The sequence below is a fragment of the Wyeomyia smithii genome, chromosome 2 (genome assembly GCF_029784165.1).
Source record: "Wyeomyia smithii strain HCP4-BCI-WySm-NY-G18 chromosome 2, ASM2978416v1, whole genome shotgun sequence".
Classification (NCBI taxonomy): domain Eukaryota; kingdom Metazoa; phylum Arthropoda; class Insecta; order Diptera; family Culicidae; genus Wyeomyia; species Wyeomyia smithii.
This window is the reverse complement of record NC_073695.1, coordinates 231,013,602-231,035,977: the sequence shown is the minus strand read 5'-3', so window position 1 is coordinate 231,035,977 and position 22,376 is coordinate 231,013,602. Positions and strand designations below refer to the sequence as shown.

The following is a 22,376-nucleotide window of genomic DNA, read 5'->3' as shown; positions in this document are numbered from 1 at the left end:
TACGTACCGAGTCAAAGTAGCAGATCGTCGGTAAACCGCTCAGAGTCAGTGCACCGCGGTCCTTGCCCAGACTGTTCGAAGCCTGGCAGGTATAGTTGCCGAGATCCAGATAGGTCACATTCCGAATGATTAGACTGTGCTTGTTGCCACGAACCTGAGGAAGATACGGAAACGAACGGTTAATCCTTTTGCCAGCCAGCCTTTTACAACAATCGTGACCGCTCCATTATCGAGTCCCGGTGTCGCTTTTTGCTACTCGGGAGAGTTACTACGACAGATGGAACTAAAACAGTCGAGCAAAATTAATTAAATTATAACGGAACTGGATGAAGCCAGAGAGCTCTCCATGTATGGGAAGAGGGTTCCATTAAAGATCCTATCGCCTGGAGACAACCGCACGCCACCCAAGTGGCTGTGGACCCTTTTGAGTGGCCACTCACACAAGCAGCAAGTGTTAATTTTGTTGCCTGTGTTGTGATATACGTGATAATGTTCTATCTATGAAATATAATTAATACAGTTGGTGGAAATTAAAACTAGGAACAAAAGTAAGGAACTTAAAACTAAAGTTTCGCTCTGGGAATTAGTTGGTTGGTCTTTACAACGGTAGAAAGGCTATTATTTATGGTTAATTGAAACTGTACGCTCGGTGGTAAAACATAATGGTGGAAAATGTAAGCGCGTATGTAAAATAATTGCTTTTAATTGGTTCGCTTTGATCGTAAAGCAAGACTAAATTGGTTACATGTAGGTATAGATTTTGAGATTTAGCTCTGTACTAATCTTGTTTCAGTAAAACAACAGTCAAGCTGTCATTATTTACCATCCTCCCCCGCTAATACTGAACGTATGTTGGTACACCGTCAAGTCACTTATAGCTAACCTGCCGCCAAGCCGACGTCGTTGTCGCAATCTATTATCCCTTAATGAATTATTAGATCATAATCCTTCATAATACACTTCCAGCCTCTCGCAGATTAATGCTCTCATATTTCAGCGTAAATTAAATTGAATGTGCAAATCCCGGTCGACGGGGGTGTGGTGGAGGTGTAGTGTTGGTAGACACGTGATGCACATGTATCTTTACCACCGCAGACGCCGTCACATGCACTGCAGCATAGGACTAGCAGGATCGAAACCGGCAGCCTGGCGCCAGACTGTTGCTTATGCATAGTGTGCTTAATAAGTTGGTTTAGGCGTTGGGTTCCCTGTTATGGTGGGAACTTGGGTAGACGTACGATTAACGGGGGTTGAACGAAAGTTTAAAAATACAATCATCACAAATGGTGATTCGGAATATTTAGATAATCACAAGATTTTTGCATCAAACTATTGGGAAATTGTGCGTGAATCAACGCCAAAAACACAAGATAACATTTTCAAGGAACCAAAAATATGCTGATAAACGCATTTTTGAAAAAATGCGAAACAGTCAAATTAGACACAAAAAATTATAACAACGTTTCTCGTCGAGAGATTATCCCATACAGGAAAAAGTTGTATGTTCCAAAATATATAAAAAAAATCCAATTAGGTACATTCAGAGATTTAAAAAAATATGGAAATCGAGGTTCAAATGAAGCGAAAAACTAAAACCATTTAATTTCTGAACCCACTGTATACTTTACTGCAGCGCTTCTAGTGGTCGGGTCTGGAATGTTTTGACAGCAGAAATATTGCCGGCCTCAGTGTTGAACAGTTCGTCACGAGACATACCGTTGCAAAGAAGTTGTACTTGATGGAAACCAAGAATCGAAAATTAATTTTTGACACTCTCCTCGGAAATTGGTCAGATTCATAAATCGTGAAGTCGTTGAAATGGGTCAAATCGACCGTGTTCTCAAACATTTCCGTAAGATCCTGCGTTCACACCTTTTTCCGTAATACTTCAAGCGTCGTAGTGAAACTGAAAATTGGAAGATGTTTTCGAAGGTGTTACGAACAATTCGGGCAAATCAAGGGCTGTCAGGTTATCATTTCGCCAAGAACTTCAACGTCAGCCAAAGCACCGTTAGAAAGATTCTACTACGAGAAGGTTCGCGATCTTTTTGGGCTTTTCATTAAGCAACAAAGCCGGACACTGGAGTAGAATTCAAACACTAGTAAGATGTGCCCGAGAGTTATACACTGAGGCTCTAATGAAGTACGAAAAATTCATCCTTATGGACGACGAAACGTACCTGAGTTATGGGCAGCTTTCCGGACTAAAGCTTTATCCATTTCCGGCCGGGCCCATATGATTGCGTAGGTAGAAGGTGACTTAAATAAAACCTTCTCTTTAACTTTTTGAACGTCCTATTCGTTGTTTTATTGCTCACAACGGGAGCAAACAAGTCTTTTTATAGAGTAATGGCTTCGATTTAGGTGTTTTTATCCGTCATTACTAATTGTACGGGCTCGGTCAGAAAGGGTTATAGAGTCAGTTTGACACGGTTTTCTGATTTTCATCTATCAGCTGAAAGAGTATAGCTTTTTGAGCAAAACGTGATTTTTCAAAGGTGTTTCTCGCTGTCCTTCGATTTTCAAATGAAGAATGAAAAACTACTCAAAATCTGATGAGTAGTTTTTGATTTCGTTTTCATTAACATAGATCCGAGGGTTGGTAAATGGCTGAGCAGAGCGTACCAGCAGTACAATCAGTACTAGTTGACATAAAATAGGCCCCAGTGTGGTCGCGAGCATAATGCTCAGAAACTCTAATCCCTACCTCCATGTGGTTCCAACTGGGATACAAGCAATCGGTGGGGAATTGGTCGTATGCTAGCAGGGAAGGGGATGCTTTTCTCCTTGGAGCGCAGCTTGTCCAAGGGTCTGTTGCCCATGTCAAGAGCGGCTCAAACAACGACTGGTTCGGAATGGATGGCTGAATTATGAAGCTCTGTGTCTCACCAGCTGGGCTTCAAATGGTGAGCCGACAACTTGGAAGAAGCGTCAAACTTAGCTCCGGTCCTCACGAGTTCCTACGAGACTACCAGTTAAAACATGGACACAACTGGTTGGCGTTGCCTGGGCAATGTTGTCATCCGAAAATAGCTAAGTGAGCAAGGTGCGGCGCGATGGTTGACGCGGTAACCATATCTCGGCAGTAGAGAAAATGCTTCGCCAACCCGAGCGTCTGTCCACCAAGATGGTGCGGCTATAAACAGCGTCTGATCTCCATGTTAGGAGCGGCTGATCAACGTCCTGGTGTCAGCGTGGGACTCTAATCAGAGCTGACACGATGGCCCTCCGGCGAGACAGGGGGTTGGGGAAGGCCCAACAAGCCGCCCCAAAAAACACCAAACGTTGCAAATATCGAAGAAGTTAATTCGGATCGGAACAATCGGCACAGACCTAGGCGACGAAATAAGGACTACGATTGGAAACTCGGTACATGGAACTGCAGATCGTTAGGCTTTCACGGCTGCGACAGGATCATATATGATGAACTAAATCCGTGCAACTTCGAAATCGTAACACTGCAGGAACCTTTTATCAGAGCTGTGGCACTACCAACTAGCTTGGGACGGGCTTTATAGTGCTGGGTAGGATGCGCCAACGCGTGATCGGGTGGCAGCCGATCAGTGCGAGGATGTGTAAGTTGAGAATTAAAGGCCGGTTCTTCAACTACAGCATCATCAACGTGCACTGCCCACACGAAGGAAGAGCCGACGATGAGAAAGAAGCGTTCTATGCGCAGCTGAAACAGGTGTATGATAACTGTCGGCAACGGGACGTTAAGATCGTCACCGGTGATATGAACGCTCAGATAAAACGGGAGGCAATTTACAGACCGGTGATAGGGCCGAATAGCCTGCACGCCGCATCAAATAATAACGGCGAACGATGTGTGAATTTTGTAGCCTCCCGCGGTATGGTAGTCAGAAGTACCTTCTTCCCCCGCAAAGACATCCACAAAGCCACCTGGAGATCACCTGACTTACAAGTGAAGAACCAAATTGCCCACGGTCTAATCGATGGTAAATTCTTCTCTGGCGTCATCAACGTTCGCACCTACCGCAGTGCGAATATTGATTCGGACCATTACCTTGTTGCAGTATGCATGCGCTCAAAACTTTCGACGGTGCGAAATACGCGTCAGAGTCGCCCACCGCGACCAAACATCGGGCAACTACGGGACGCCGAAGTTGCACGGGAGTACGCGCAGCAGCTGGAAGCAGTATTACCAACGGAAGCGCAGCTTGGCGCAGCTACTCTTGAAGATGGTTGGAGGGATATTCGATCAGCCATAGGTAGTACTGCTGTAGCGGCGCTTGGTACTATGGCTCCGAACAGGAGAAAAGACTGGTTTGACGACGAGTGCAAACAGTTAGTGGAAGAGAAGAATGCAGCACGAGCGAGAATGCTGCAACATCAAACGAGGGCGAACGTGGAGCGCTACCGACGCGCACGGAACAGGCAAAACTCGGTCTTACGAAAGAAGAAGCGCCAGGAGGAAGATCGAGATCGCGAGGCGATGGAGGAACTGTACCGTGCGGATGACACACGTAAGTTCTACGAGAAGCTGAACTGTTCCCGCAAAGGCTATGTGCCACAAGCCGACATGTGCAGGGACCTGGGCGGCAACCTTCTCACGAACAAGTGTGAGGTGATTGACAGCACGATGAGCACCTTAATGGCGATGTAGCAGAGGACGACGACGGAGTGGTAGTAGATCTCGGTGTACGCGCAGATGACGACAGCATCCCAGCCCCTGACCTCCAGGAGGTTGGAGAGGAGATCGGCCGGCTGAAAAACAATAAAGCCGCTGGAGCTGACCAACTCCCCAGCGAGCTGTTAAAACACGGTGGTGAATCACTGGCTAAGGAGCTACACTGGGTTATTGCCAAGATTTGGGAGGAGGAGGTAGTACCGGAGGAGTGGATGGAGGGTACAGTGTGCCCCATCTACAAAAAAGGCGACAAGTTGGATTGCTGCAACTACCGCGCAATCACGTTGCTGAACGCCGCCTACAAGGTACTCTCTCAAATTCTGTGCCGTCGGCTATCACCATTTGCAAGGGAATTCGTGGGGCAATACCAAGCGGGATTTATGGGTGCCCGCGCCACCACGGACCAAATATTCGCGGTACGGCAGGTCCTACAGGAGTGCCGTGAGTATAACGTGCCCAAACATCACTTGTTCATCGATTTAAAATCGGCATACGACACAATCGTTTGAGACCAGCTATGGCAGATCATGCACGATTACGGCTTTCCGGATAAACTGACACGGTTGGTCAAGTCGACGATGGATCGGGTGATGTGCGTAGTTCGAGTTTCGGGGACACTCTCGAGTCCCTTTGAATCTCGAAGAGGGTTACGGCAAGGTGATGGATTATCGTGCTTGCTATTCAACATCGCTTTGGAAGGTGTGATACGTAGGGCTGGTATCGACACGAGTGGTACGATTTTTAGTAGGTCTGTTCAGCTCCTTGGCTTCGCCGATGACATTGATATTGTAGCACGAACCCTTGAAAACATGACGGAGACGTACATCAGACTGAAGGCTGAAGCCGGACGAATTGGACTGGCCATAAACGCATCGAAGACCAAGTACATGAGAGGAAGAGGTTCCAGAGAAGACAGTGTCAACCTCCCGCCACGAATTCATATTAGCGGTGATGAAATCGAGGTGGTAGACGAGTTCGTGTACCTGGGCTCACTGGTGACTGCTGACAACGACACCAGCAGAGAAATTCGTCGACGCCTTATGTCAGGAAATTGTGCCTACTTTAGACTCCGGAGGACGCTCCGCTCGAATGAAATCCATCGCCGTACGAAGTTAACCATCTACATAACACTGATCAGACCGGTAGTCCTCTACGACCTGGACTACGCTCGTGGAGGACCAACGCGCCCTTGGGGTTTTCGAACGAAAGGTGTTGCGTACCATCTGTGGTGGAGTGCAGATGGAAGATGGATCAATGCGGAGGCGGATGAACCACGAGTTGCATCAGCTGCTGGGAGAATCACTCATCGTTCAAACGGCGAAAATCGGGAGACTACGGTGGGCTGGGCATGTCGTTAGGATGTCGGACGACAACCCAGTGAAAATGGTTCTTGATAACAACCCGACTGGAACAAGGTGATGGGGTGCGCAGCGAGCAAGGTGGCTCGATTAAATGGAAGACGACCTGCGGGGCCTCCGCAGACGACATGGCTGGCGAGCTGCAGCCATAGACTGAGGTGAATGGAGACGACTTCTTCGAACAGCCAGGGACACTTCGGCCTGGAGCTGACTGGTAAGGTAAGTAAGTGTCTCACCAGCTTTACCTAAGACGGCAGTCCTATCACAAGACTAGGAATCGCGGCCCTGCTAAGGCAATTTGCAAAAAGTACCCCGCTATGAATAATCCAGAAAGTAATACGAACTGAAACAATCGGTATCTCGACCCAGGCGAACGAAAAGGGACAATGATTGGGGACTCGATACTTGGAACGTCAGAACTCTACTCGAACTAGCACGCGTGGGCATCATAACCAGCCGCGTGTTATGAAGGTGGAAGTTGCAGCCATCGAAGGAATGCGATGGCCGAAGACGGGTAAACGTAAGTTCCGAGCGGTAGATTCTATTGAAGAAACGACTTTTAAATACCACATCTACTACAGTGGCAACGACACAGGTGAATTAGGCGCTGGTTTCATTATACAAGGAAAATAGATCAAGCGAGTTATAAGGTGGAGGCCCACCGTTTATGCCGGATGAGAATCAAGGGAAGATTCTTCAATTACAGCCTGATCAATGTATACGCACCGCCAAACGATAAACCCGATAATGTGAAAGAAGAGTTTTATTAGCACCTTCATAAGACATATGGATACAAAGATCGTCATCGGGGACGCAAATGCACAGGTTAGACGGGAGCAGTTCTTACGTCCCATTATTTATAGACACAGCCCCCAGGTCTGAGGTTGACGAACTTCGCCGCAGCCAGAGAAGCAGCAATCTGTAGCACTGAAAAATATTCGAAAACACACATGGCGAAGCCTGCTCTCAAATCGAAAATATTCAGGTTGAGGGTCGGCATTTCTCAGATGTCATAGATGTGCGGTTCTTCCGAGGCCCAAATGTCGACTTGAATCTCCATCTCGTGGTAGGATCGATTCGCGCACGGCAGGCATACGAGCACTTCGAGGACTATACGTTTGGATATCCAGAGGTTGTCAGCTGACGTAGTTGCTGCTGAGTACACTCGGGAAGCTGATGAGCGGATTGGTAAACCGGCTGGAGATCTGACCAAAGAGTGGAGGTAAATTCGCGTCACGGTCAGCAATACAGCGTGAGAGGACCACAGGAACCACACGCAACACGTGGTTCGATGCGAAGTGTCAAGAAGCGACGGACGAGAGAAACCGTGCCAGCGCTTCCACGAGTTATCGAGAGGGTAGAATGGCCGAAAAGAGATCCAACAACGCAAGAAACGTGGGCACTGCGAACGATCTCTTGCAGAGACGGGTGAAGAATCAGGGACCGGACGAAGGCAGGGAACCTGATAACCTATGAGACACAGGTGGCCATGTGATGAAAACAACATGTCGCTGAAAGGCGATGAGGATTTGATTTAATTTGATTTATTTAATTCCAACCTTTTGTGGTCTTAATAAATATAGGGATGGGAAAAAGACCATATGAGTTTGAACAACACGTCCATTCTCAAACGAGCCTAAAAAACCCATCATCTTCTCAAACATAAATTACAAATTATTCATACATATAACAAAATTATTTCAACTATAAACAAAAACAAAAAAAAACAAGTCACAGTTGGACACACTAAAAATTAAACATTTCAGGATGCCTGTTAACTTCTTCAGCCATAGACCTAATGGGCACATACATGCCACAGTTGGTTCGATGGAAATTCAGACGAATCAGGTTGAATTGTCTGCTCGGACGAGATGGGCAGTGAACTTGTATCTGAGCTAGCAATGCCGGTGTTTTATAAATTGATGTCAAAATTTTAAAAGCGGTGTTGCAAGGGTTCAGGGTTATAAAACCCCACGATTCTCGTGCTGTGGAAGATTTTCCGGATCTCTCTAAGGTAAATTCCGAAGCGCACGACGAACAAACAATTTCTGGATACGTTCGATACGATCAGTCCACACCGGTCTCATATTACGCAGGCAGCTTCCAAGATCGGACGAACTAATGAACAGTAGAGTGAATGCAGTGTACAAGGATCGTTGAAGCATTTCCCAATTTTTAAAATCATTCCTTATTGCTTGTTGGCCTTATTGATGATGGATGAATAATGCTGATTGAAGGTTAATTCTGTGTCCAACAGAACTCCCAAGTTTTTAATACAACCATCAGAGCGTTCAAGAGTTTGCCGTCAATAGTATACTGAAACAATATTGGTGATTTTATACGATAGAAGCTGATAACATTGCACTTTTCAATACTAAGCGTAAGTCTGCAGTGTAATACCGTCATCAATCGATTTAATGACCAAGTAAACTTTAGGAACATCGGCAAAAAGAAGTCGGCAGCCACGGGGCAATAGAAATGTGACGTCGTTAATAAACAAGGAGAATAACAATGGTCCTAATGTGCTATCTTGCGGGACACCTGACTTATTGCAAAACCATTGTGACTGCGATGCTCCAAGTTTTACCGCCATCCGTCTCTCACAAAGATACATGCTAAACTATGCAACAAGTCGATCCGAAGCACCTAAACGTCGTAGCTTCCCCAACAAAATATGATGGTCGACCCGATCAAATGCTGCCTTTAGCTCAGTGTACACAGCATCAATTTGAAGGCGTTGATCTAACGTACGCAGGAAATGTGACGAGAACTCCAGTAAATTAGTCGATACCGATCTGCCTGAAAAGAAGCCATGCAGGGAGGTGCTAATATAATTCTTCACCCGAAAGTAGAGGTAATTGTTCATTATGGACTCCAAAACCTCCGAGCAAGCACACAGAAAGGTAATACCCCTGTAGTTATTTACATTTAGTTTGTCACCATTTTGAAGACAGGAAACATGTAAGAAGACTTCCAGATGCTTGGGAAAGTGGAGGATGCCAATGACAAGTTGAACAGAAAGGTAAGAGGAGCTTTCAGAGATTCGCAGCAACTTTTCAACAAAACCACAGAAATTCCGTCTGGGCCAGGAGCGAAAGATTGCTTCATCTCCTTTAGTTATCACATCGACATCATTTTCATCAACAATGAAAAAATCCGCATCGAATCTGTCCTCCAAAGCAGTTGCAATATCTTCAGCAGTCGTGGTTTCGCTGCAGAACACACCACCAAAATGCTTTTCGAACAAAGAACATTTGCTACTATTCGTTCTTCGTCATCCAAAAATACAGTCGTCGGAAGACCATCTTCCTTCCGTTGAGATTTCATGTAGTTCCAAAAGCCCTTCGGATTTGTCCGGAGATTTCGTTCCACACGTTTGAGGTAGCGTTTGTACAACTTCTTGTTAAGTGTTCTATATAGACGACTGGCCAGAGTAAATCTCGAATGAGTAAGCTCACAACGACTGTTCCGATACGCTCGAAAAGTCCGTGAAGTCCTCTCAAGTTCTGCATTACGTCGGGATATTTCGGCTCAGCGGTCTTTGATTTTAGAACCAATTATTAAATTTTGTCCAACGTTTCGACACCGGTTGGTATCTTCATCAGGGAAAACTATATTGTTTCAATAATTCACAGATTTTAGAACAAGTTTCACATTTATAAAACCTAGTCTACTTACAATTCTAATTATTCTTTGTCCTGTGGCTTTTTCAAGCATATAACTGTTTGGTATAGTTCGGTAGTGTTAGTGTAATGCTTGTGGTGTTTAATTTCTGTTGTATTCGAAAATGTCCGTTCATCGTGTCCTGGGTCACGAAAGGTTCACTCCGCTTCCCGCACGTGCAGATGGCCTGCCAAACCAGGAATTTCTCCGCAAATTTGGACATCTTCTGAGTGCGGACATGCTCCGGAACGCTGAGCTTATCCTTGGCCGTGAAAAACAGGTTGTCGGGGATCTGTCGGCCTTCACATATGTTTCGTCGTCCATGATGCAGCATTCAACTTTCGTCAGCATGTTGAGGTACAACTTCCTGGCACGGGTTTTGACTTGTTCTGCTTCTCGTCGCGATTAGGGGCTTTTTATACCTTGAACGTTCGAAGCCCAGCCTTAGTTTTGGCCTTCTCAACGTTTTAGCGATGGAACGATGCGAGAGATCCTTGTTCTCGTGATGAAGGCGCAATATTTTATCACGCACGTTCTTTCGACTCCATTTTCGCGAGTTTTGATCACAGGACTTTAAAACTTGCAGTATTTAAATAATGCACTATGAACTAAATCCACCCAAATTTTAATTAAATTCTACCCAACGGATAAAAAGTTCGAGCAATTTCATGGTGTGGCAATTTCATCGTGGACACCCTTTAGACTGAAAGTTTTGATTGATATTTGGCCTTGCTTCCAGCTCTGATTGGTGGAAATATGCGTTACGTAATATGCGTAAGTCGAATTTGATAAAATTTTTACAACTGGCGTTGTAGTCCATGCAAACATTGTTTGAAATATGTTCTTTTTCCAATAATCACTATTAAAAACTACATGTTGAATTATGTTCCGAGGCAGAAAAAATTTTGAAAAATTACAAGCGTTTTAAATGTAGTTTTAAAACATTCCTGAAAGTTTTTAGTCGTTGTTATTTTTTGTTCAACAGATATGGCTTTCAAAGTTGGTGTCGTAACGTATTTTCAAGTGAGAAGTGATTTAAACCGAGGCAATAAGGCAATTGTAAAGTGTTGCATTCTCTTGTCAGACAGTTATATTCTTGATTTCATTTCTAATTACTAAAATTTTTGATTCGTCTACTAATAATATATCCGTTCTGTGGATAAACAATGGAAATTATCCCACGCGCATCCCAGAAAACCGATGCCATGACGTTATCAGCGAATGGAACTGTTTCCGTCTTCTTTTGGGGCTGTTTTTCAGTGTTGCTCTAAAAATAATCGATGATTTATCACTACAAACGCTTTCGGATTTATCACTACAAACGCTTCGGATGATTTTTTTTTCTTCATATATCGTTTATTTGACACGGCACAAATCTTCGGATGATTTATCACTACAAGCTTTCGGACGAAGCAGTCCTTTCTGTGTTTTCTCGTAACAAAGCCTGTTTGCTATTTTGCTTGGGCAATTGAGACTTTAACAACACAAATAAAACAAATTCTTTACATTTTTAACCTTGGAAAGATTAGCTGTTAAAGAAAAAGTGGAAAAACCTGATGATTCTAAACGATTACTAAATTGAATGAGATAATTAAAAGCTCATGTACCCACCAATCATAGCTTTGTAGGTAGACAACAAGTCATAGATTGCGTATCGATTAAAAGGAAATGTAACTACCCTATAATAAAAAGGGGCTCCAATGAATCAACCAAATACGTAGCAGGCAGCAGCTGACTAATACCGGTTCCGGCATTAGACCTCCGTATGGTACGAAAAACCATTCGGGGAAAAATTAAACAATATTATACCGCTGCGACAGCAATTCGCGGAAGTTAAACGCTTACCGAAAACAGCTCACCTGCGCCGCAACCGCTCCTAACCGCACCGCATCGCTCATAATTCAGCCCCCATTTAGTTATGGGAACAAGGTTGCTCATAGTAAAAAGAAGCGACCCATCCACTCGTTTAAAATGAAAATTATGCCGCTCGTAAAGCAATTAACAGCGGCAACAGCAGAGGGAAAAACAACAATAAAGGAAACTTTTTCTCTGAATTACATTTAATTTAGTGGAAGTCAAATAACCTCTTCGGCGTCGTTTGCCGGCATCACCGTCTCCGTCGTCGACGTCGTTGCTATGCACCACCTCCGCCTCATCTGACCCACACCCAGCTCAGGTAAAAGGTTTCGTAATAATGAGTTTTCCCATCTCCACTCAGCAGCGCCAGTCGTGCACAACCGGTCGATTTTAAGCACCTTGTTTCGGAGGATCAAAGCCGGTCGTTAGAAGTTCCCTAACTAGATTGTCAAAGATCGATTCAGCACAACACGGTGCGGCTTTTAATTACGGAAGTTTGCCCGCTTCACATTATGAGGGAGACGAAACTCCGTGGCCCCTTCGATCCTAATTTGGAACTACTAAGCCACCGCAAAATGGCGTCATATTTTAAGCCATCCCAGCTCCCCTAGAGTCAAATGTCATCATCATCACATGCTAAATATTTAACAGTTCTTTTCACCCCCGACGACAACGTCGGAGACGTAGACAACGACGAAGTCTAGGAGTTCGACAAGAGTTGCACAACCCGGTCCGGGTGAATGTGCCTCGAATGCCAGACAAACAGCCGTATCTTCCTGTTTCTTTCTCTGTGTGTTTGTAGATCTGGATGCTGCGCTAAGCGTAAATGGATGAACGTTATAGATTCAAGTGGCATTCTGTCGTGCCATTTTTTTTCCGCTGCTCTCACAATTTTACCATAAGCCTTATAAACATCACGTACCTCGAAGCGGCGGCAAACTGCACGTGTCGGAACCCTTCTGGTAAGAGTAATTGCGGCCGGGCTGAAAGAGCAACGTTAACGATTTGTGGACTCTTTTGTGCAGGTTTTTGACTTTAGCCCTAGATCAACTGCCTGGTTAAGTTGCTATTCTTACGGAAGTAAATTCTTCATCGCTTACAAAAAATCGGATAAAATGAAACGGAACGGAACGAATGAAGAGCGTGCATAACTGATTTTGGTATTCAGAATATTCATTTCATCAGCTTTTCCAATCGTATTAAAATAATAAATATTGGTTTGCTATTATTGTGCGACAATATCATTGGCCATAATTCCTTCAAAGCACAGCCTGTTATTGCAATAATAGCTCGCTTCCACCCCAGTGGTCCCATATCGTATTGGACGTGTCGCCATCAACATCATCGTCCTGCCGCCAGTGTCACACGGGATCTAAGTGCATACATGTATAAATAACTTGCACACAATCAACATAATGGAAATATCAATTTTCGCTTGGTTGGAGTATTGAATCATCATATTATTGCGGCTGGCTGAAAATGCCAGACAAAACCCACCTCCAGCGACCGCATCCGGCACCACACCCACCACACGCCTCGTTATATGTGCGAGTGTTGCCGTGCCGCAAGGTTGGAAACGGGAAAAACAATGTAGCTCTCTCCACCAGCACCACTGCCGTTGCATAAAACCATCGTCCGTAGCGCCAAAGGATGGACGACGGCTGAGATGGGTCTATTCTACTGATTCTACTGAACATTATCATCACCATCACCATCCCACCACCAACCCATTCTGCTTGGAAGATGGCTCCTCTGCCGGCTAGACAATGCACAGAGCGGTTATTGGTGTACTATCAGAAATGATACGCGACTCAATTGTCGGTTCAACGACTGCCAGCAGAAAAAAAATAGTGCACTGAAGTCGGGAGAGAACCAGAATGAATAATAATCTTCGTTTTAGCGTAATTAAACTCTTTCGGTGATTGGATTGGTCGATGGAAGTTCAACATTTTCACACGTATCGTTGGATTCCGGGTTAAGTTGAATTTGCAACTATAGCTGATGCTACTGGTTTTATAAAAAATTCGAGCTAATTTCACTTGAATTGGCTCTTGCTTCTCGGATCGATATCCTGAGATTCCCTGGGATGAAGCAGATTATTTTCCGGAATAGAAACAATAGTAGTGGTGGGCCTCGCTACCGGAAAATTTGGCTCGATAACCGCTAAACACATATGTACAATATAAACTATAAAAAAATGATTTCTTAAATAAACTCGAATATAATTTTATTCATGTAAGTAGAACCGAAATTACGGTAATTTCAAGTGTTCTGCACCTTCAAGCAATCTTTACTGTGGCAACTCTGATCTCAAATATCTCGAGAATGCTCTTTCAAATGCTCTTGTGGCCTAAAAGATAACTTGAACCACATTTTCTGGTAAGACGACAGACTTGCATTCGTCTCGTAAAAAGAGGAACTCTAGGCAGTATTAAGATAAATGAACGTTGTTTGAATGAAACATTCATTTTAAAGGTAACTTTCGCATTAAAGCATTTTCATCATTCAAGTAATTTGTGTACAATTCAGTTTTGTAAATTTTTTCTCTACAAATTGGGCAAATTATTATTTAGTATTTTGAAGTTGGCGAATGGTTGGACACGTGTCACTTGAGATCCTATTGTGGTTATTTACCTCTGTCCAGCAACTCCTATCCCAACCTTCACGAAGTGCCGACCGGGATACGAGTAGCCTTAGCGGAGATCGGGTAACCAATCCCGGTGGAAACTTTGGTCGTATGCTGACTGGGAAGGGAGAACGTACGCGGCTGTTTCCCCATGTTAGGGGCGGCGTAAAACAGCGTCTGATCCGGAGCGGGCGGCTGAATCATGAAACGCGGTGTCTCGCCAGCTATATCTAAGACGGCAGCCCCGTCGCGAAACTAGGTATCGCAGCCCTAGTAAGGCAGCATACTGAATATTAAACACTACGAACAATACAGATATAAATACGGAACGAAATAATCGGCATGGACCTAGGCGAACGAAAAGGACAACGATTATTGGAAACTCGGTACTTGGAATGTAAGGACTCTACTCGAGCCGGCACGCGCAAGTATCCTGGCTAGAGAGCTGCGGAAGGTGAATGTGGAGGTTGCAGCTATCCAAGAGGTGCGGTGGCCGAAATCGGGAGAAATCGAATTCCGAGCAGTAGATCCTATTGCGGACACTTCATTTAAGTACCACATCTACTATAGCGGCGGCGTGAAAGCAGAAAGAGGAGTCGGTTTCGTGCTAATTGAAAAACAGATGAAGTGTGTCATTAGATGGAGGCCGATCAGTGACCGTATATGCGTGTTGAAAATTAAGGGCAAATTCTCCAACTACAGCCTGATAAATGTGTACGCACCGACCAACGAGAAACCCGATGACGAAAAGGAGAAGTTCTATGAGCTCCTGGAAAAGACATACAATGAGTGCCCAGGACACGATATAAAGATTGTCATCGGAGATGCAAATGCGCAGGTCGGGCAGGAAGACTTTTTCCGCCCCGTAACTGGTAGGGAAAGCTTCCTTTCTACTACGAACGACAATGGCCTGAGGCTTATTAATTTCGCTGCAGCTAGGGAGATGGCTATCTGTAGCACTTATTTTGCACGCCGGAACATACGTAAGCACACCTAGATGCACTCGAATGGAGAGCTTTGCTCTCAAATTGACCACATTCTGATTGATGGACGGCGCTTTTCAGACGTTACAGACGTGAGGTCATTCAGAGGACCGAATGTTGACTCGGATCACTATCTCGTAGTAGCCAAAATCCACGCCCGGCTGTCCAACGTGCTGAAATCCAAGGCAACGAGGAGGATGCAGTTGAACATCCAGCGGCTATCAACTGAAGGAGTGGCTGCAGAGTACTCGCAGAAAGTTGATGAACGGATTGAGGAAAGAGTTGAAGGGAACCTGAATGAACAGTGGAGGCACATCCACAGTTCGATCAGCGCTACAGCGCGAGAAGTGTTGGGTACAACTGCGGCAGCTGCGCCCAATGAGGGGTTTGACGCTGAATGTCAGCGAGTGACGGAAGAGAAGAACCGTGCCAGGGGACACATGTTGGCCGCGGCTGTGACTCGTCAGAGCATGGGTACATATCGAGATGCAAGAGCCGCTGAAAAGAGACTTCATCGCCGGAAGAAACGACAGCATTGGGAGCGTATTATTGCGGAGGCGGAAGGTTGCTTCTCCAGGCACGATGCGAGGAGCTTCTACAAGAAGGTCAACGGAATCAGGAATGGAAACGTGTCAGCCCCTGTTATGTACAACGATAGGGAGGGCAACCTGATAACCGATAAAACAGAGGTGGCCAGGCGTTGGAAGGAACACTTCAGTGTGCTGTTGAACGGGGAGGGAAACAGTGGAGTCGAAAGGAGCAGGATGACTATTGAGAATGATGGTCAAGCTGTGGATCCACCATCCATGGACGAGGTGAAGAAAGCAGTGAAAGAGCTGAGGAACTGCAAGGCAGCCGGGAAGGACGGCATTCCCGCCGAACTCTTTTAAGTCGGAAGCGAACAGCTGTATCGTGCCATCCATCGGATCATGCTGAGAGTGTGGTCTGATGAAGAATTGCCCTCGGACTGGTTGGAGGGTCTCATATGCCCGATCTACAAAAAAGGCCATCGTCTGGACTGTAGCAATTATCGGGGCATAACTTTTCTCAATACCGTGTACAAAATTCTCTCCCGCATCCTGTTCCACAGACTGAGGCCGTTGCAGGAGACCTTTGTTGTCAGGTACCAATGCGGTTTTCGAGGGGGACGCTCCACGACGGACCAAATGTTTACCTTGCGACAAATCCTCTATAAATTTCGAGAATACAACTTGCAGACGCACCATCTGTTCATAGACTTTAGGGCAGCGTACGATTCAGTCAAGAGAAATGAGTTATGGCAGATTATGATTAACCATGGCTTCCCAACAACGCTGATTAGGCTGATACGTGCCAGCCTTGAAGGTTCTACATCAAGCGTCAGGATAGCCGGTGAGATATCGGACTCGTTCGTGACGTTAGATGGTTTGAAGCAGGGTGACGGGCTGTCGAACTTAATGTTCAACATCGCATTGGAAGGTGCTATACGGAGGGCTGGTGTGCAGAGAACCGGCACCATCATTACGAAGTCTCACATGCTTCTCGGTTTTGCGGACGATATCGACATCATTGGTATCAACCGTAGAGCTGTGGAAGAGGCCTTCGGACCTCTCAGGAGGGAAGCTGCGAGATTAGGGCTTGTCATAAACTCTGCCTAAACGAAATACATGGTGGCTGGTGGTGCTAGATGGGGAAACATTTGAAGTAGTCGACGAATTTATTTACCTGGGAACATTAGTGACATGTGACAACGAGGTTAGCCGTGAGATAAAGAGGCGGATAGCAGCCGCGAACAGAGCCTTTTACGGACTACGTAACCAGCTAAGGTCCCGCAGTCTGCAAATCCGTACTAAACTTGCACTTTATAAAACACTAATTCTTCCGGTGGCTCTCTACGGCCATGAATCATGGACGCTGAAAGTGGACGATCGGCGAGCTCTTGGTGTTTTCGAGCGTAGGATTTTGCGTTCAATCCTTGGCGGCAAAATAGAAAATGGTGTTTGGCGCAGACGCATGAACCATGAAGTGTACCAGGCATACAAATCGGCGGATATAGTCAAGCGGATAAAACACGGCAGGCTTCAGTGGGCTGGGCATGTAGCGAGAATGCCGGATGAGCGTCAAGCGAAGGCTATATTTAGCAGGAACCCCGATAGAGGTCGTCGACTTCGGGGTAGACCTCGCACTCGTTGGGTGTGTGCTGTCGACGAGGATGCACGCGAAATAGGTGTTAGAGGCGATTGGGGGATAGCAGCCCAAGACCGAGGGACATGGCGACGTATTATGGATACTGGATCGATAATCGGTCTGACGCCTTGAAAGTAAAGTAAAGTAAGTAAGTATTTTGAAGGCCAAAGTTTCAATGACACTGACAGTTCGCTGATCTACTCATAAATTAGCGACATCCTAAACCGCCGGTTTAAAATTTTGGTGTCGCACCACCACTACAAAACAGTACAGTTACTTAATAATTTATCAAACTTATCGATATGTGTTATCTTTTGTTCATTTCAGTCACCTTTATCCATACATACTCCTGTAGCTTCCTTGTATCAAATGTCTAATTGGAAAAACCACTATTTTATTCCTTACTTCAATTGACTGTTTACTGGAAATGAAAAAGTGTAGTACAAACCTGGTTATCAGAATGTCGAAGAATGGGTTAGGAATATGAATTTTGTAGATTGGCACGAGGTTTGTACTACCAAACATGCTAAAAAAAGCAAAGCCTTGGTGCTACATTCCCATTCGGAACTCGACCTTCTGTTTATTTATATACAAACTTCGCAGCCAACTGTTTAGTGTAGAGGACAATTGCGTGGCTAGAAATGAACATATACCACTTGACTCAGTTCGACGAGCTGAGTATTTTCTGTATGTGTGTGTATGTGCAACTTTCTATTCTCACTCACTTTTCTCAGAGATGGCTGGACCGATTTTCATGAAATTAATTGCAAAAGAAAGATCTTATTGTCTCATAAGACCCTATCCAATATTATTGTAATCGGATTTTTAGTTTAGAGGTTATGTATCAAAATGTAAAAATCATGAAACATCATTATCTCAGAAACTACACAACCTTATTGATATCAAATGAACGGGCTAGTAGGGGTTATCTGATGAATTCAAGATCGAACACTTGGTTTTAAAGTTTGACTGCCCTATACGTTTCCTATTTTATTTGCTTATAATCGAACTTAAGAAAACGTTATGTATTAAATTGTTAATGGAACAACGAAAGTCTATTATCTCGAAGATTACACGACTTATTTGAACATAACTAGTGTCATACGAACGAGTCATCTCTCAGACTTACAAATAACAAACTTCACAATAATTTGACGCAAATGTGGTTCAAAAGTTTGGAAAGAAAAGAAATTTAAAGACTATTCAAAACTATACCTGCTTTGATCAATATATGTGGCCTCAGCACAATTTTAATGTGGTATCGTACTTATTTGAACGTTCCCGGTATCGCTTGAATCGTTCGAAATTAGGAGTCATTTTTATTTATTTCGTTATTTCTTAAGCACTAACAGTACGTCAAATTTCATATTTCATACTTCAATTACAACATCAATATTTTAAAACCCAAAAAGTGAATATACATTTATTGGAATGAAACGTCCATATAAATCTATTTTTACAAATAATAAGTTTAAATGAGAAAAGCTGGGTCTGACCACAAGGTGGATTAATTTAGGTTTTTAAGTTAAAAGATACTCAGTTGAGATCAATTTCTAGCTGTTTTTCTGTTTCTAGAGGCATTTCATTGCTCATTCCAACGGATTTTTTTTCATTTTGGAATTATTTCTGATGTGGCCTCTCTGCTCTTCTACGTTTTTCAGGCATTTTTGCTGAATTCTGATCATACAAAGTTCGAGATAATTTTATTTTCATGCTTTTTAGACCGCATATACGTGTGACAATATGTAAGAAAATTTTGGTAAACGAATTCCATTTGTCAATTTTATGTTGATTTTATTACTTCATTATTACATGAAAGCACCTTCAATTTTTCCCAGTTTGAGCTTTATTGCATTTATTCACTTTTGTCGACCAGTATTATATTAAAAATTTTTAGATTTAGATTTGTCTAAAATCGGGTGAATTTCAACTGTTGCCTCTGCAATTAGAAGTTATGTACTACATGGACTGAAAGCCTTTGGCTTGACACCGAGATGGAGTTGCAAATCAAAAATCATTTGGGTTAGTCGATTGACCCAACCTCATTCGACGAAGAGTCTGACATTAATTATGCGCATTAATTAATTATTAGGAATAAATTTTGCGAAACAGATCCCCCATTAAACTCCTGAGTCCAATCGCCACTCTAGAAAATGATTGTTATCTGGTGAGAAACGTCCAATGCACCTAAACACGCAACTAACGTTATTGGATCAATTGGATGTTGAAATTAAGTGACACGACGGCGTTTGACAAAAAATGCTTATTCACCACGACAACGCTCCGGCTCATTCTTCTCACGATACCACCGATAAATTGAAAAGTATCGCAATCGAATTCGCATCTACAAGACTTGGCGATTATTTTGTTGAAAATTGTTCGTTTGAAAATATGACTTTTCAGCAAGCTATATGCTTTTCACCTATGCACAATTGTGTATATAACTCCGTCTCTGCTCATAATAGAAGAATTGTCTAATATGCCAATTTACCAAAATCGAGAAATCGAGAAAATCGAGTTTCTCGTGATAGTATCCACCCCGAAAACATCCGGAAACTGATTGTCAAAAATGCATTTGTAGGGGCAGTTTCGCACAATATCCAAAATAATTTCGAAATTTTTTTAATATCCAAAATGTTTTCAACCCGCATGTACATCGACCCGTGTGTTATTACTGCATATTGTTTTAGCACACTTTCGAGATGGTATAGTGGCCAGGAGTTTTCTTCTTGTTTCTTTTTCTAATTGAAACTTATAAGCCAGGTGGCAGGACTCGCAGCTTCCATAAATTAAAGTGCGGTGAAGCTGCTTTTTTTTCTGCGTGTTTCAGGAGCTTGAGCCTCACGTTTTCGCAATGGTTGAATCGGGGTACACGAAACATCTGTCTCGTCGGCCTTTTCGTCCTCACTGGTACTGCCCTGCCATACACGATATAATTCTCAAACTATGCATTTTACCCAAATTGCACACGGGTTTGTCAACTTTCTTTGACTTTATAATTGAAAAACGGGGTTTTTCTAGATTTCATTTCTATAGCATGTAAAACCGTTTATCAATTATAGGTAGTACTTTACCCGCACATTATGAATAAAATGATTGCCGGCGTAATTGACTTAGTCAATAAGCGGTATTCGCTAAATTGAGAAAACAATAAAAACAAACATTGTAAGTTAGATTCAGAAGTAAGAGTTACAACAAAGGGTGGAACTTTCTCCTTTTTGAAATCAATTCAGACAGAATATCAAATAAATTTACGCTGCAAAAACTAGAAGTGGTAAGGAGAGAACTCTCCCTCTTTATTCTCGTTGTAATGCGTGGCTTCGTGTTTTGCCCCATCGTTTCAGATGATTCCAAATAAGTCAAAAATATATGCTAAATTCAAAATAGCCAACCTTAAAAAAGATCGGTGTATAAACAAGCCTTCACGTAGTCTTTAAAACCGCACTGAATTTCGAAGCTATAGATAGTCAAAGACCAATCCACTGTCAACCGAAAATGCGACTGCGACCACAATCGGATGATAGAATTAAGTGAATAATCAATATAACAGTGGTCGAATGCCACCCAACGTAAATATTTCCGGAATCGGGATGATACCCAAAGACCAGAAATCAACTTCATTCGCCATTTTTATATAAAAGGTAGTAACTTTATTATTAAACTAATTGATTGAATTGAATTGATTGATCGATTGATTGAGCCCAAGTGGAACCTATTTCGGAAGGTTTATTCTGGGGGCATATCACTATATCACCCAAAACCATAAAATGGCCAGTGGGAGTAATTTTATGAATTTTGAATCAATAGCTCAAAGATTTTGTTTAAACATTCATAAAATTCTTCTGTTTCGCAACATATTACCGAAAAACAGGATTTCCGGAAATGAAAAAAATCTTACGGGGCATCAGTGACGGTTATTTGAAAGTCAACAAGTTACTAAATCTTTTGGTGCTAAACCAGCGAAAACTGCAAAAGTTACAAAAATTATAATTTGTGGACACCCGGTTACCCTGTTGGGCATTTAAAGGGCTGAAAAAATTCGTCGAGCACATAACGGTTAAATGAAACATAAAAGTTTATTTGCCTGTGTCACTCTTTTCATATAAAAAACAAATACAAAAAACAAATACAGGATGGCTGGAAAGAAATTTTGGAAGACTACGTTTAAATATTTGGCAAAATATATACTTTTCAAAGATTTCTCTATAGTGAAAATTTCTGGAAAGTATTTTAAGAGTTTATTATAACTACTATTTTCAATAACTTTAGCTGTAGGAAAACGCCAATTTTGAAAGTTTGCACACAAAACTGCAAAACATATGGTTAGTTTTCCGGAGAGTGCTCGAGAAAAAAAAAATCCATCTTCCATGTGATTATTTGCAGCGGCTTGCGTAAAACTAATCGGCCTAGTCTAATCTGTCCCCCACCAATAGAAAGAAACTGGCCAATGCTTTCAGTTCATCGTCATCAGTTCGGCTTCTGTTTGCCAGCAAACTGATGCTGATTAAATGCAGCTCTCTGTTTCGATTTGGTCTGATTGTCGAGTGTTCACTCTAACTGAACTGATGCTCTTTTGCTTTGCTTTTCATTTTCTACGTGCTGACGGAGGTACCTACCGTAATTCGATTGGGCTGGGCAACCAACCGCACCGGGCCGGTGCATTCTATGACTTACTCCATCATCAACAGCAGCAGAAGCAGGACTAACCAATTGGACACAACATTGGACAAAATGTATTTTCTTCCCCGTACCGTTGTCGTACGTGCTCCATTTCGTTTCGACTGTGTATGTGTGTGTGTGTGTGTGTGTGGGAAAAATAGGTCAACTTACCTGCTGCGAATGTTGCTCGGTTGTGCCCAGCTGGGTTGTCTCCTTGTACCAAATCACGTTGGGCGCCGGTTCGGAATGGACGATGCACACTAATTGAGCCTCATGTCCGACACCGCTGTGAACGATCTGCTGCTCCACTTCGATCTCCGGTGGATCTGTTCACCGTTGAAGATGGGAGAAAAAAAAACGAAAAGAAAGAGATAGTTTTTAACACTTTTAACATGCTAAGTCGGAATTGGGCG

At 43.4% G+C, this 22,376-nt stretch overlaps 1 protein-coding gene across 1 annotated transcript in view; it reads right to left on the bottom strand.

Moving 5' to 3' along the window:
* The window catches only part of LOC129722543 (neural cell adhesion molecule 2-like), a 355,465-nt gene that overhangs the window by 31,013 nt on the left and 302,076 nt on the right, over window positions 1-22,376 (bottom strand). Inside the window, exons 5-6 of the mRNA XM_055676054.1 lie at window positions 22,135-22,289; window positions 8-154 (exon numbers count right to left, since the gene is read on the bottom strand). Coding sequence (XP_055532029.1) covers window positions 8-154; window positions 22,135-22,289 — 302 coding nt within the window. The remainder of the gene's footprint in view (window positions 1-7; window positions 155-22,134; window positions 22,290-22,376) is intronic.